This window comes from Condylura cristata, unplaced genomic scaffold (genome assembly GCF_000260355.1).
Source record: "Condylura cristata isolate star-nosed mole 26May11 unplaced genomic scaffold, ConCri1.0 scaffold00017, whole genome shotgun sequence".
Taxonomy (NCBI): domain Eukaryota; kingdom Metazoa; phylum Chordata; class Mammalia; order Eulipotyphla; family Talpidae; genus Condylura; species Condylura cristata.
Window position 1 is genome coordinate 35,692,395 of NW_004567118.1, and position 14,846 is coordinate 35,707,240.

At 58.8% G+C, this 14,846-nt stretch overlaps 1 protein-coding gene across 15 annotated transcripts in view; it reads left to right on the forward strand.

Annotated features, from left to right (window-relative positions):
- Nucleotides 1-14,846, forward strand: part of MYO18A (myosin XVIIIA) — an 83,486-nt gene that overhangs the window by 34,891 nt on the left and 33,749 nt on the right. For 3 of the 15 annotated variants that reach the window (XM_012726235.1, XM_012726237.1, XM_012726238.1), the window contains 20 exons: nucleotides 283-360; nucleotides 1,427-1,462; nucleotides 3,415-3,502; nucleotides 3,713-3,819; nucleotides 3,939-4,115; nucleotides 4,443-4,656; nucleotides 4,921-5,063; nucleotides 5,650-5,750; nucleotides 6,553-6,616; nucleotides 6,831-6,975; nucleotides 7,320-7,340; nucleotides 8,489-8,500; nucleotides 9,059-9,235; nucleotides 9,465-9,555; nucleotides 9,851-10,043; nucleotides 10,838-10,924; nucleotides 12,889-13,030; nucleotides 13,173-13,332; nucleotides 14,097-14,283; nucleotides 14,556-14,799. In XM_012726235.1, coding sequence (XP_012581689.1) covers nucleotides 283-360; nucleotides 1,427-1,462; nucleotides 3,415-3,502; nucleotides 3,713-3,819; nucleotides 3,939-4,115; nucleotides 4,443-4,656; nucleotides 4,921-5,063; nucleotides 5,650-5,750; nucleotides 6,553-6,616; nucleotides 6,831-6,975; nucleotides 7,320-7,340; nucleotides 8,489-8,500; nucleotides 9,059-9,235; nucleotides 9,465-9,555; nucleotides 9,851-10,043; nucleotides 10,838-10,924; nucleotides 12,889-13,030; nucleotides 13,173-13,332; nucleotides 14,097-14,283; nucleotides 14,556-14,799 — 2,467 coding nt within the window. The remainder of the gene's footprint in view (nucleotides 1-282; nucleotides 361-1,426; nucleotides 1,463-3,414; nucleotides 3,503-3,712; nucleotides 3,820-3,938; nucleotides 4,116-4,442; nucleotides 4,657-4,920; nucleotides 5,064-5,649; nucleotides 5,751-6,552; nucleotides 6,617-6,830; nucleotides 6,976-7,319; nucleotides 7,341-8,488; nucleotides 8,501-9,058; nucleotides 9,236-9,464; nucleotides 9,556-9,850; nucleotides 10,044-10,837; nucleotides 10,925-12,888; nucleotides 13,031-13,172; nucleotides 13,333-14,096; nucleotides 14,284-14,555; nucleotides 14,800-14,846) is intronic. The other 12 variants (XM_012726228.1, XM_012726233.1, XM_012726239.1 and 9 more) reach the window with 6 other exon arrangements.

Below are 14,846 nucleotides of genomic sequence, written 5' to 3' on the forward strand. Positions count from 1 at the left end.
GACGGGGGGGGGGGGGGGGGGGGGGGGGGGGGGGGCTGGAAGGGCGTGTGGAGTACAAGGCCATCCTGGTACTGAAAGAGTGTGATGGCAGGAAAAAATAACCCCTGAGCTCCCAAGCACCTGTTCTTTCTCCCTCATTTGATCGTTTAAAAACTCAAATCGGCGCCTGGCTTGCCTCCCTGATCCTCCTCCACTTACCCACGCACCCCCCACTGGCTAGAAGCATGGCTGCTGAGCCCCCACTGTTCTACAAACCAGGACTAATCGTGGTTTAACCTCTAGGCCGGAGCTGCCCCTGAGGTCTGGCTGAGCCCCGCAGAGGAGGCCCACCTGCGTCTTGAGAGAATCTTCACAGCTTCTGTAATGCCACCTCTCATGTGTGGTTCCTTCACCATCCTCTTCCTCATCAGCTGTGTGTGTGCATGTGTGTGTGGGGGGGTGCCTGGCTGTGGAGCAAAGGCCCCGTGGGCTCCTTTGGGCTTCCCACTTGGAGACAGGAGAGGAGGCTTGGCATTGTCTGTACCTCCTGGGAGTCCGGAGCCCTCTGTCTGTTGGGCACCCAGCCCCCCCTTGGGGGACATGTCTTAGCACACGGCCTGGTGGGTGGTGAGGCAGGGAGCTGACACTCCCCGTTTGTGATGGCTTGCTCTTCAGACCCAGGTTGGAGGAGAGCGCTATTCGTGGCTTTCCAACAAGCAAGGTCAGGGCCTGGCTAATTCCCTTTCCTCTCCAGAAAGGTCTTTGAGGGCTGTAAGTAACCAGGCAGAGATAGAAAAGGCAAGGCTGGCTACAGAGTCTGTCCAGCCCCTTGGTTCTTGGGCATTTGGGAGGTGGCCTTCTCCTTGCCACGGGGTCAGTGCGCTGCTGTGGGGGTGGTGTAGTGCGGTTTTGATGAGGGGCCCTAGACTTGGTGGTCTCATTCTATGAGAGGCACAGGGCTGCAGCTCTGGAGCACAGCCTTGGCATGGGAAGTGGCATCTTTGGGTATTGGGAGGCAAGAGACAGCTCTGAGCCAGTGTCTGGTGGCTCTAGGGGAGCTGCACTGGGAAATGCCCTGGAGATAAGGCCACAGCGCCACAGGGCCCCAGGCCCTGCTTATGGGAGGTAGCCTGCCTGGCCTGGCAGACATTCAGAAGAGGAGCGAGGAGCTTACTTCAGAGTGCAGCCAGGGGAGCCTGGGGCCGAGTGGCACACTTCTGCGGGGGTGACAAGTGTCTCTTCACCACTCTGCCTCTCCTTGGCTGGGCAGAACACCTGCCGGGCAGCTCCCTGGTCCTGGTGCTGAGCTCTTCCACTTCTACCTCCTCCTGTGCCTTGGGCATTTGGAGAGCACCTGCCCACTTGGCCCAGGGTGCTTGCTAAAGGGCACAAGTTGTCTGTTGTCTTCACCCCTCTTCTCTCTCTTTTCTTTGCTTGCTGCTCATAGCTGGACCCTGAGACTGCCTCTCCTGTCCACAGCCAGGTAGGGTACTCCTGCCCCCATCAGGAGCCCTCCGCTTCCAACGGTGACCACCCATTCCCCTTGGCCTGTACCTGGGCTGGCGTCTTTGCTCGGGCCTCATGCTGGAATGTAAGGCCTCTTTCCTCTTCCAGCTCCCACCCCCACCCAGCTCCAGGAGACAGTGCCAGGATTGGAGATGGGGCAGTTCTGCGTCAGGTCCTTGGGGAGTATCTAGTGTCTAGACTGTCACTGCTTCTGTTTCTGTGGCACATGGTTCTTGGCCCCTGGAACCTAAGGACCTGCCCAGAGTTTTGTTTTAGGTGTTTTATTTCTGCTTACTCCTAGCAGAGAAAGCTATAAAGACTGAGTTTCTGTCCTTCTGCCGCCCCGAGCTCCGGATGTGGCATTCTCTGTCTCCACCTGCTGGCCAACTTGGGAAACGCGTGTTTGTACTAGCTCTAAAAGACTGTCGTCATCGGTCTCAAACACTTCACCCATAGACCATGCCCATGCAAGACGGAGGTGTTACCTGCCTCGCATGATTTGGGGGCAGAACTTTATAAAGTTATATCTTTTCAAATACTAAGAACTGGCCTTTTCTATGTCTTAGCAAACTAAAGTTGGTCGCCTAGTGATACTCCCGTTTGAAGGGCAATCTCACTGGTTGGTGATGGCCCAAGTGGGAACCACTGGTAGCTGGGAAGGACAGTCAGTTATCTAAAGCCGAACCCGGCATGAAATTGGCACCCAGATTCTCCTCTCATCTCTTAGAAACGTGACATACTTTTTACTGTTTTCTTATCCTTTCCAGTCCTTCATCCAGGGGTTATGTATCACCAGCCCAAAGTCTCATGAGGGTGGGGACTCTGGGAGCCTAATTGTACCCCACAGTTGGGGCCCCTCAGAGAGCGTGGGGATAGGACTCGCCTGTGCCCTGCTCCATGCCACTGGGGTGACCATCTCACCAGCAGGGGTCACTGCATGGCCCTGCTGCCCTTTCAGCCACATACAACAAAAGGAACCTGATAGGCCCTGGGAACTGGGCCCTGGCTCCTGTTTGCCTGGCTACCCTGGGCACCATTTCTACCCACCTGCGTCTTCTTAGGGGTGCCAGGTTCAGTATCCCCACACCCTGACAGTGCCTGCGAAGGCTGCTTTTTGGTTGGTGACCGCTGAGAGCCTGCAGGGCTTCCGAGCCCTTTATGCCCATCCTGTGGCCATCTGTGTCGTCTCCCCCCCGCCCCCCCGTTGTTTGGCAGGGCAGCACGGCTACCCACCCACACCTCTGGCCATGCTGTTTTATGCCCTCAGCATGTGCATGCCGGTCTGGGCATCTGCCCCCTCATGGAGCAGGAGCAGGGGGGTCAGACTTGCATCTGGTCACTGCCCCCTGCCTGACACAACATCCCCTGAAGGGGAAGGCCAGGCAGGCCTCAAGACCCACCAGTCATTTTGAACTACATCCTTGGGAGATACTTTTCTTCTTTCCTTGAGGAAATCCCTTTCTTGGGCATTGAAAGGAGACAAAGGAGGCCCAATCCATTGGGTAAAGGGAAAAGCTTGGCACGAAAAGTCCCAGTATCGTTGGCCCAGGCTGGGTGTGAGCTCAGGATACAGACAATACAGGTGTTTCAGCAAAGGGGGAAGAAGACTGCTAAAGGTAGAACCTGGTGATTTGCTTTCCTCCTCCTCTCCTGAGCACACATGCCCTGTGTTCCTGAACCCCCAGACCCTCGAGGCTGGCACAGTCCCTAGCGCTGTCTTTGTCCTCATGACCACCATTACCTCCTGGCTTCCCCACCTCCTTCCTCTGACACCTCTAATGTCCCCTGTTCTGTGTTTGTCACCCCCGTGCCCCCCACCCCAGTGGCTGTTTGGAGGTCCTTCCCCAATACTCCCCCCTCTCATCGGCTGTCCTTGTTTCTGCTTTCCAGAACAGAGTCTGACTGTTTATTCCCCCCTCCCTCTCACAGGTGAAGACAGAAGAGCAGATTGCAGCTGAGGAGGCCTGGTATGAGACAGAAAAGGTGTGGCTGGTCCATAAAGATGGCTTCTCACTGGGTAAGTCTGGACAGGTCTCAGATGCAGATTCTGGGCCTCTTGGGGTCAGCTCTGCGCAGTGGGGGTGCCTTCTGAGTGCAGACAGGGCCAGGAGGTGAGTGAACAGAAGCTGGGCATAAAGTGAGAGAGGAAGCCAGCAGCACGAAGGGCCCAACGAGACTGGCAAAGGTTTGCCCGGCCCTCACCTGACTGACTGTCCCTGCTCCGCAGCTAGTCAGCTCAAATCTGAAGAGCTCAGCTTACCCGAGGGGAAGGTGCGCGTGAAGCTAGACCATGACGGAGCCATCTTGGATGTGGACGAGGATGACGTAGAGAAGGTCTGCAGGGGGCTGGGGGAGGGCGCGGGAGGTGGGCCGGGCAAGGCCGGTCTTCCCACTGCTGACCGTGCAGACATGTTCTGCTGCTTCAGGGCCTACCCTCTTGTCCTACCCTGCAGGCTAATGCCCCCTCCTGTGACCGTCTGGAAGATCTGGCCTCCCTGTTGTACCTCAATGAGTCCAGCGTCCTGCACACGCTGCGCCAGCGCTATGGGGCCAGCCTGCTGCACACGTACGCTGGCCCCAGCCTTCTCGTCCTCAGCCCCCGGGGGGCCCCTGCTGTGTACTCTGAGAAGGTACGGCGCCCTTGGGTTATCGTGCTGCCCGTGGACCCACAACCCATCATGCCTCGCCTGGCCCCGCCCTTCCTCCTGGCGTCCTGCCGAGCTCCTGTCCACCCTGATCTTGGGAAGTGGAGTCGATTCAAGGCGTTGGGGCTCTCTCCTAGCCCCTACCAAAGGCCGGGACTTGGCTAGCATCTGCATTTCCATGCGTGGCCTTAGCCTCAGAACCTCTTGGCCTCCCTAGAGTGAAAAACCCACAGGCTTGGCCCTTGGCATGAGCGCTGCCCAAGTGGGAACAGCTGAGCGCTCACCCTCCCCCTCATCCTTCTCCTGCCCAAGGTGATGCACATGTTCAAAGGGTGCCGGCGGGAGGACATGGCACCCCACATCTATGCCGTGGCCCAGACTGCGTACAGGGCAATGCTGATGAGCCGCCAGGACCAGTCCATTGTCCTCTTGGGCAGCAGTGGCAGTGGCAAGACCACCAGCTGCCAGCATCTGGTGCAGTACCTGGCGACCATCGCGGGCATCAGCGGGAACAAGGTGTTTTCTGGTGAGGCAGGGACAGCTGGGAAAACCAGAAGAGGCTGCGGGGACAGGGTGGGGGTGGTAGCCCTGTCAAGGTGTCAGCTCTTTCTCTCCCCGGCCTCTATGTGCCTGCAAAGCCCCCAGTTTTGGTCTGAGTAACACTCAGCCTTTGCGCTCTGGGGGAATAGCCAAGGAGGGGCCTTCCATTCTGTCAGGGCGTCTGGAGCCTGAGGCTGGGGGATGAGCTGCCCTGGGCCTTCCTAATGGCCGCTGGGCCTGTGTTCTGCAGTGGAGAAGTGGCAGGCTCTGTACACCCTCCTGGAAGCCTTTGGGAACAGCCCCACCATCATGAACAGCAATGCCACCCGCTTCTCCCAGATCCTCTCCCTGGACTTTGACCAAACTGGCCAGGTGGCCTCAGCCTCCATTCAGGTGAGGGGACACGCGAGGTAATAGGAGTCAGGCCACCTGCTTTCCTGCCCTGGAAATTGAACTCTCTGCTGTACCTCATTTTTCCTGGGATTCCGCTCCAACAAAATAGACTGGCAGGGCTGGCCTGCTCTGCCCTTCATCACCATTCTGCCCACATCCCTGAGCGGAGCCCAGATGGAGCTCAGCTTCCTGTCCAGCATTGGGTGGCCTCATCCACCTGTGAGGAGGCCCAGGGCTTTTCAGGCTGACCTCGCTGAGGGAAGACTGGCTGGTCAGTAAATTAAGGAGTAGCCAGGATGAGTTCCTTTCCACACTAAATGAAATATCTCCCCACAAAGTGTCCAGTTCCCGCAAAGACACTACAGGGGGGTGTCCGGACCCCTTCACCCCCAACTTAGGTCTGGCTTAATCCCCTTGGCTCAACTCTTTGCCCCTGCGTGATCTGATCTCTGTTTGAACACCTTGAGAGCAAGATGCTTCATCCCGGGGCCTAGTGGACCACGGACCTGGTTCTTTCTGGTATGGACTGGGAGAAGCTTGACCTGGCACGGCCCTCCTTACCCATTTCCTCCATGCTGTGCCACAGACGATGCTTTTGGAGAAGCTACGTGTGGCTCGACGTCCAGCCAGTGAGGCCACATTCAATGTCTTCTACTACCTGCTGGCCTGTGGGGATGGCACCCTCAGGTGAGATGGGACAGGAGGAACAGGGAGGGTGCTCTCAACTTCAGCCCGCCGACTCTTGCCGCTTGATAGCACCCTGCACTGTCTGTTTATTGTGCGTGTCTACGTGCGAGGCTCTGATCTAGACCCTGACGGTGAGCTATGGGACAAGGAGGAGCTTGGAAGGGGCTCCCTGGCCCTGGACGCAGGGGCCTAGGTCTGGGTGAGAGGCACAGCTGGCCTTTCTGGGCTCCCAGGGCCTCGCCAGAATCTCTGCACACGGGGAGCCTGGTCTGCGAGGAGGCACACAGGTGCAGGTCGTCCGTGACCTGCCTGCAGTCACGTAGCTAGTGTGGGGCTGGAATGGTGCCCACGTGTTGCGCCTACACTGGGACTAAAAGCCCGAGTCTTTTCTAGTGGCCTCCAAACTGGCCCTTCCTGCCCCCTGCCCCCATGCTGGCTGCCTCTGCCAGGCTCTCCCCTGGAGACCTTCAGACTTGTTCCCTGTGTTTGCTGAAAAAGGGATAGATGATAAGGCTGAGCAAACAGCTGCAGGGCATTATCCTCTCCCCTCTTCTTGTAACAGCCAGTCTCTGACCTGGCTGCACTTGCCCTTCAGGTGGGTTCCCAGCTCCCTTCCAGGGGTCTCTGGTGACCTGTCCTAGTGGCTGGTCCTCTGGGCAAGTGTCCAGGAAAGGCCTTCCAATAAGGCCTGATGGACAGACAGGACTTGGAGTCTAGAAGCCGAGTGTGTCTCTGCCCTGGCAGGTAAATGGCCTTGCCATGGGCACCAAACACTTTCCTGATGCCTCATTTGTCCCCCTAGGACAGAGCTGCACTTGAACCACTTGGCAGAAAACAATGTGTTTGGAATTGTACCGCTGGCCAAGGTGAGGGGCCTGTTGGACTGGGTTGGCAGCCCCAGGCCTGGAGGGTGGGAGAAGCCTCAAATGGCTTGGGGTGCCCCTGAGGGATCTGCAGGAGCCCAGTTCCAGCTGGATGGCTCTGCCCACACCTTGCCCTCCCTGCGGGCCCAGCAGCCTGGGGGTTTGGGGAGGGAACTCCGCTCTGAGATCCGATGACGGTTCCCATCTCTCCCTGCAGCCTGAGGAGAAGCAGAAGGCAGCTCAGCAGTTCAGTAAGCTACAGACAGCCATGAAGGTGCTGGGCATCTCCCCTGATGAGCAAAAAACCTGCTGGCTCATCCTGGCTGCCATCTACCACCTGGGGTCTGCAGGAGCCACCAAAGGTAACCCTCAGTGGGCCCCCACAGCCTGACTTGTCACCCAGGAGAGCTTGTGGGGGCCCTCCCACCCCCACTTTGTCCTCACCCAGCATAGGTTCATCTGTCATCAGCCACCCCTCTTTTGCTCACGCCTCTTCCCAGCCCCCCACATGAGGGCAGAAGTCTCCAAACAGCCCGAGAAGCATCTCTGCCTAAGGCGGTCTGAGGCCTGCTCTCAGATGGCAGCGCCTGGAGCTCTGTGAAGACCTGGGAGGCTTGGGGGTTTGGCGCTGTGGGGAAAGGAAGGGGCAGCGGCTCAGTGGAGCTGTTCCCCGGAATAACTCTCCTTCTTCTTCCCTTCCACACAGAGGCCCTTGAAGAGCAAGCGGGTAACTGACCTTGGCCCCGCCTTGGGGTATAGGGGCCTCGTTGCCCCATCTTGGTGCTTGCCCTGGCTTCTCTCTGGGGGCTGGGTTTATTCTGTCATAGAGGGGACTGGCCTGGGAGAAACCCTAGGTGGAGGTTGGAGAGGCACCTGCTGCCTGGGGCTCCTCAGAGTCCCAGAATTGCTGCTTCTGCCTGTTTTGCTCCCAGATGCTGGAACCTCCCAGAGAGCCCTCTGGGGGAATGGGGCGTGGTGGCCTTGCTTCCTGGGGCCTCCAGAGGCCAGTTTCCCAAGTTCTTGCCTTTCCTCCACTGGTTTGGTAGCTGTCTCTTCCTCCTGCATGCGGGTTGGAGGCGCCAGAGGGCAGCAGGCACTGTGCTGATGAGTGGGCTGCTGCTTTGCACCTGTGCTTGGGGCTGGTGAATGGCGAGAGCGTGGTCCAGCCTGGAAAAGCTGTGCCTTCCTCCAAGATCGCATTACAAGACGGGCCCTGTAAGCACGGCCTCACCCCCTTTGCCTCCGATTTAGGGAAAAGGGCTGCTGTCCCTGAACAGCACCTTGGCTTTGGCTTCAGCTTCCTCTGGGAAGAGAAGGGCCCTGGGCTGGCGAGAGGAAGTTGGGGCGGGTGCATGGAGGAACAGGTGTCTGGGTATTAGGCTCCTCCGGATCCCAGCAGGTGGCATCCCCGCCAAAGTCAAAGAGGTCACCTCCAGACTGTAGGCGAGTGTGTGGCTATGTCTTGAGGAAGTTCTTTCTCTCTGAGGAGGTGACAAGCCCAGGCTCCCTGTAACCTTACTCAGCACTGACTCGGGTGGAGAGAGAGCTCTGGGCGTGCCAGCCCCTAGGCCCACTTGAGCAGCACCTGTTTCCTCCTCAGAGCTTCTAGTATATTCCAGGGTGTGCGTGTGAGAGAGAGCGTGTGCATGTATGTGTGGGTCCGTGTGTGTGTGTCAGTGTAATCACACCCCTGCACGTACTCCTGTGGACTGTGTGTTTCTGGGTCCAAATGCTGTTGTGTTTCCTCGCCTGCTTCTCCTCACAAGCCCCCACCCCCCACGGTCCCCTCCCGTGGGCCCGGCGGGCACCGTTGATGACTGTTTGCTAACACGCTGTTTTTCTTTGCATGCTGCATGCTGGTCCTTTGCCTTACAGAAGCTGCTGAAGGTAAAACCTTGTTTCTTGTTAGCTTTCCCTAATTGCCGTGATTAGACACGTTGGCTGAGGGCGTCTGCCTGCATGGGCCACCGGTGGGTGTTTGTGGGCTTCCCTGGCAGACGCCTGGGGGTGACAGGGAGGTTCTGGATGTACTCATGGAAAGGCGAGACACTGGCTGTCTCTTTTGAGGGTCCCCCCCAAGACAGACCCTCCTGTGCTCATCACAGGCCGGCTGGCTCACCCTCTGACTGGCCTTCCCTACCTGGCACCCCTGGACCAAGCCCTACACATGGCTTTTCGCCTCGGGCAGGGAGCCCTCTGGTGGCAGCAATGTGAAGTGTCATCCTCTTTTAGGACCTGCTCATTCTACAAACACACTGTGTGCCGGCTGGGGACAGGGGGAGGGCGGGCAGCTGCTGGCTCTCCCTGTTTTGCCTAAAGCTTTTGGTGTCATCAGGGCTGGTATTTTCCTCTGGAAGATGTCTTCTCCCCAGTCCTGTGGGAGCAAAGGGGTCATCCAGCACCCCAGGGAGGAAGACCCAAGATGCCAGACCCTTTTCTCTGTAGGTGGACGCAAGCAGTTCGCGCGCCACGAGTGGGCCCAGAAGGCTGCCTACCTGCTGGGCTGCAGCTTGGAGGAGCTCTCCTCCGCGGTCTTCAAGCACCAGCACAAGGGTGGCACCCTGCAGCGCTCCACCTCCTTCCGCCAGGGCCCCGAAGAGAGCAGCCTGGGAGATGGCACAGGTACCCTGAGCCCCGCCGCCCTGCTGCAGGATGTGAGTGGGAGGCCTCATCCGGGGTTTCTTGTCAGCTCAGGGAGGGAGACTGCTGGGCAAGTCGAGGCTTCCAGGAGGGCGAGAGGCCCAGCCGGGGGGCCCATCCTGGCTCCATCCTGGGAGCTAGGGGCACACTCAGACACTCAGATAGGGGGTGCCAGGGACCAGGAGGTAGAGCTGATCCTCTTGCCCCGCAGGCCCCAAACTGAGCGCACTGGAGTGCTTAGAAGGCATGGCTTCTGGCCTCTACAGCGAGCTCTTCACCCTTCTCGTCTCTCTGATGAACCGGTGAGTCCCAGGCCGTCTCTCTGATGAACCGGTGAGTCCCAGGCCTGGTCCAGGAGCCTCGACAAAGGTGGAGTTGAAGCCTTTGTCTCCTGGGTCTGCTGAGGCAGAGCCATCCTCCACCAGCAGAGGGCTCACTGCCGCTGTAGGCGGGCAGAGGTGCATCCTCTCCCACTGCAGGGTTGGGGATTTAGCATGGGGCAGGACAGGGCTGCTTGGATGCCAGGGGCAGACCGGTGGGGGCCCGCTGGGTGGCTCACAGGCCCTGGCCAGCGCTTACCCACCTCTCTCTGTGAAGGGCTCTCAAGTCCAGCCAGCATTCGCTCTGCTCTATGATGATCGTGGACACTCCTGGCTTCCAGAACCCCGAGCAGGGTGGGTCAGCTCGCGGAGCCTCCTTTGAGGAGCTGTGCCACAACTACACCCAGGACCGGCTGCAGAGGCTCTTCCACGAGCGAACCTTTGTGCAGGAGTTGGAAAGATACAAGGAGGTAGCACTGACCTTGCCCTGCTGCCACGCACCCTCCAAAGCCTCACCCTGGCATGCTCCGGGAGGGGATCTGGGGGTGAGGGGAGGCACCACCTTCCCTGTCTGCTGCTCCCTTCCCAGCTCTTTGCCCATTGTCCGTTTGTCTCTGGAGTAGAGTTTTTTTTCTGCTCCAGGCTCGGTCCTCACCTTTTGGGAGTTTGCATGCCAAGACAGTGAAGATGCCCTCAGGGCCCTTGAGAGCCCTCCTTGCCCACCTTCAAGGCCTCCTCCTGTGAACTCCCCCAGCCCCGTGGGCCCTGCCTCCATCTGTGTCGGCCTGACTAGCCCTGTCTCCCAGTCTCCTGGCCTGTTAAGCTGACGACTGATTTACTTGGGCCCCTTCCATGAAAGGGTGTGCAGGTGGGGTGAAATTCACAGATCCTCCACATATGAGTGAGCTGCAGAGGATATTTATCTGGGATGAAAGATTGAGGAAGAAAAGGACAGTTGTCCTCAAGTGCTTCCAGGATAATGATGTGAAATTGAGAGTCGTGTCGCCCGACCCAGTGATGTGGGTAACAGGGATACGGGACTTTAGCCCACTAGAAAAGGAGGTCAGAGTTTTAGCTGTTCAGAGATGCAGTATGGTGCCGTCGTTGGGAATGGACCCTGTCCGCCGGGCAGCTGAGAGGAGCTCCTGCCCAGGACAGGCGGTCGGCCTTGCTGACCCCAGCATCCTCCTCTGGCCTGCTCCAGGCTGTGCCCCACGCAGGGCCCATGCCCACTCCCCCACTCCTGCTCCGCCTTCCTTCCTAGGAGAACATCGAGGTGGCATTTGATGACCTGGAGCCGGCCGTGGTTGACTCTGTGGCTGCTGTGGACGAAGCCTCCCATCAGTCCTTGGTAGGAACCCCAGTGAGAGCCTGGCCGGCCTCCCTCTCCCTTGCATTGCTCTCGCCTCCTGCTGTGTGCTGCCGTGGTGGTGCCACTGTGGGCCCAGACTTCAGCGCACTTTAGAGCTGTGGCCCCGGCACCCGCAGCCTAGCCAGCACGTGCCTCTTTCTTCTGGTGCCAGGAGGGCCAGACCCCTGGGTGTCTGAGCCAGGCGGGAAGGTGTGCCTCTTCTCTTACCAACTGGGGCTCAAGTGTGTCTGCCAGGAGCCTGTTGTCTCCTGGTGAGGGCTCAGCTGGACCCGAGGGATAGTCACCATTAAGGCAGCTAGCAGTGGGGCGAGGAGAGACTGCACTCTGCCCAAACAGAAGCAGGCCCCGCTGTGAAACGGAGGCCTGGCTCTGCTGAGGGGTGTGTGCGTGTGAGCCCTCAGCCCTCTACCGTGGGGTGGGTGCAGCCACCCCCTGGACTAGGGTCCTGGGCACCTTACTTGCTGGAGATTGGCTGTCCTGAAGAGCACCTGGCATTGGCGATTGTCTTCAGTGAGGGGACTTCCCTAAGTTGTTTTGTGGAGAACTGGCATGTTTACTAGCCTGCGGGTCTCCCTCCTTTGCTCCGGGTCTTGCTTCCCTCTCCCTTTCTGCTGAAGGAGGCCCTGCTGGGCTAAGTGTGCTGGAAGGTTGGGCTCTGGGGAGACTGAGTGTCCCCCTGGGACAGAGGCTTAAAGTGCCCGAGTTCTGCATGTCCCCTGGGAAATTGGCTTTTCTTTTCCTGACACCTGGGCTCTCACCATTCCCAGGAGATCCGGGGAGTCAGGAGCCGAGGAGCTGCACAGAGCTGGGCAGCGTGCTTGAGTGGGGGTGGCCACCCTTTCCCTTCTTGGCGTTCCCCTATCCGACGGGCAGCAAGCCTCTGGGGATGGGGTCCCCTCACTGCAGAGCCTGCCGCTCCGCTCCTGTGCCTGTGCTCACTGTGCCTTCCTGCTCTAGCCGCCCGGGGGCCTTCATTGTCCCTCGGTGCTTGGCCATGCTCCGCTTCTCCCCAGTAATCACACCAGCTCCCCTGGGCAGCTGTGGAGAGGAGCTGCAGGAGGTAGGGTCCAAGAGAGGGGAGGTGGAGCTTCTCTTGCATTGACTGTCCTCCAGCCCCTCAAGGCCAGGCCAGAACAGGGTGTGGAGTCAATTTGAGTCTTCTTGCCCATGGAGGGCTCGGGAATTGCATAGAAAATTCACCTTCAGGCCAGATGTGGCCACAGGCCTGCTGTATTTGGCCTGCCTGGGGTATTTATTGCTTCCACCTTCTCTTGTAAAACCGCAGGATGTATCGACACTAGCCCACTGATCTTCCAGAATAGCTGTTGCCGAGGCTGAGTGGTTGTCCTGTCACACGGGGACACCAGCTCTGCCCGCTTCGGCTGCCACATCCATTAACTCACTTACGCTGGCTTCTGGCACTTGATCCCACCTGCAATGTACTGCGCCTTCTCTGGGTTCTGCCCTTTCAGGGAGACCAGTGATAACCCCCTAATCATCACTTACTGAGAGCTTCCTTTGGGCCATGCACTGCATTCAAGACCAGGCAGATTTCTTTTAATCTGCCCAAGAGGTCATGCCCAGGAAGTGAGGGCAACCTGGGGCTCACCAAGCCCCAGGATGTGGGCTGGGGGTCATTAGAGGCATTCCGTTGCTGGTGACTGCGAACATGAGACCCAGAGAATCATGTTTCGCTATGAGCTTCCTGCTCTTTTTCTGGCTCCCTCTTTCTCTTGGCTGCCCTGCTGCTCCACAAGGTGTCAGCAGTGAGTGGCAGGTGATGCATAGTGTGAGTGAGTAAGTGAGTGAGTGAGTGAGTGAGTGTGTGTGTGTGTGTGTGTGTGTGTGTGTGTGTGTGTGTGTGTGTGTGTGTATGGTTGGATCAGGGGCCTCGGCTCCTTTCCCACACTCCACGTGACATGGGGGATTTCTTTGCTTCCTAGGTCCGCTCACTGGCCCGCACGGACGAGGCAAGGGGCCTGCTCTGGCTACTGGAAGAGGAGGCTCTGGTGCCGGGGGCCACTGAGGACTCCCTCCTAGAGCGCCTCTTCTCCTACTATGGCCCCCAGGAAGGTGACAAGAAAGGTAGAGAGCACCCCTTGGGGGCAGTTCCTTCTCCAGAGGACCTGCCTATATGGGCCCCGGGGGGGCACTGCCTGGGAGGTTCACAGAGCCCCTGAGTTCTTCTGGGTACCCCAGTGATCTGAATCCTGATTCTTCTTCCCAGGCCAGAGTCCCCTGCTGCGCAGCAGCAAGCTGCAGCATTTTCTCCTGGGCCACAGCCATGGCACCAACTGGGTCGAGTACAATGTGGCTGGCTGGCTGAGCTACACCAAGCAGAACCCAGCCACCCAGAATGCCTCCCGGCTCCTGCAGGATTCCCAGAAGTAAGACCACCACTTACTTTCCCACGACCCCTCCCAGAGCTATTTCTGGGCTCCTGGCCTCAGACCTCACCAACAGAGTAGGTAGCTTCCGCTTCCTCAGAGGCAGCAGTCAAGGCCTGAAGGCATGGGAGTCCCCTTCGGAAGGGGCACAGATGTGGTTGGAACGACCTGTGGTTTAAGCTTGAGAAATACCCACAGAAGGCTGGGGTAGCCTTGGAACCCCGTCAGTCCCCGTCATGTAGGCCCGTCATCCATTCTTCACTGAACAGAATTTATTCGCTCAATTATTGGGTACCTACTCGGTGCTGGGACTCTTCTAGATGCCTGGTCGATAGCAGTGAACAAAATAAAAAAAAAAAAATCCCTGCCCATGTGGAATTTACATTCAAGTGGGAGGGACAGATTATGACCAGGAAGTATAATGAGTAAACTACGAAGATGTTAGACTCCAGTACATAGTGTGCTGAGCTCTAACCCTTCCCTACCAGGGTCCTCCCTGGGGCTGAAGAGCAGACCGCCCTGCTCTGTCTGTTCCCCACCTGCCTCTCGGCTTCTGCCCAACCTTTTTTTCTCACCTTACTGTTGGAAGATTTCTCTCGTTTCTCTGAAGGGTGCAGGATATGCAGCCTCAGCCCAGATAACCCACACCCCTGGCCACAGCAGCGTGCGAGTGGTTTGATGTCACAGGAGCTGGAAGAGGGAACGGCTTCTGCTGCTCCTTGAATGTGACTTCTTTCTCTCCCTCACCCCCCTACCTCTGGCAGAAAAATCATCAGCAACCTGTTTCTGGGCCGGTCGGGCAGCGGCACGGTGCTCTCGGGCTCCATTGCAGGCCTCGAGGGAGGCTCGCAGCTGGCGCTGCGCCGGGCCACCAGCATGCGGAAGACCTTCACCACAGGCATGGCAGCCGTCAAGAAGAAGTCGCTGTGCATCCAGATTAAGCTGCAGGTGGTGAGTGTGCCAGCCCAGGCCCCAGGGCCCACTCCTGCCCCACTCCTGCCCCAGGGCCCACTCAGCATCCTGACTCCGTCACGGCGAGTGAGGTCCTCTTCTCGCCCTGCTCCCTCTGAGTGACCACCCAGACCTGGCAAGAGTGGCCCCTGGCAGGTCCATCGCAGACACCTGCCATGCTGTGAGGAGTGGGCCTGGCAGTCCCGGTGCCTGCTCTCCGGGGCACAGACCGTCAGCGCCCACCAGGAAACTGTCCCTTCCCCCTTTGGCAGGACGCCCTCATCGACACCATCAAGAAGTCCAAGCTGCATTTTGTGCACTGCTTCCTGCCAGTGGCGGAGGGCTGGGCGGGGGAGCCCCGGTCCGCCTCCTCCCGCCGAGTCAGCAGCAGCAGCGAGTTAGACCTGCCCTCCGGAGACTCCTGCGAGGCCGGGCTCCTGCAGCTCGACCTGCCCCTGCTCCGGGCCCAGCTCCGAGGCTCCCGCCTGCTTGATGCCATGCGCATGTACCGCCAAGGTGGGCCCCCCACACACACACTGCTGCCTCTTTTCTGGAGCTGCCAC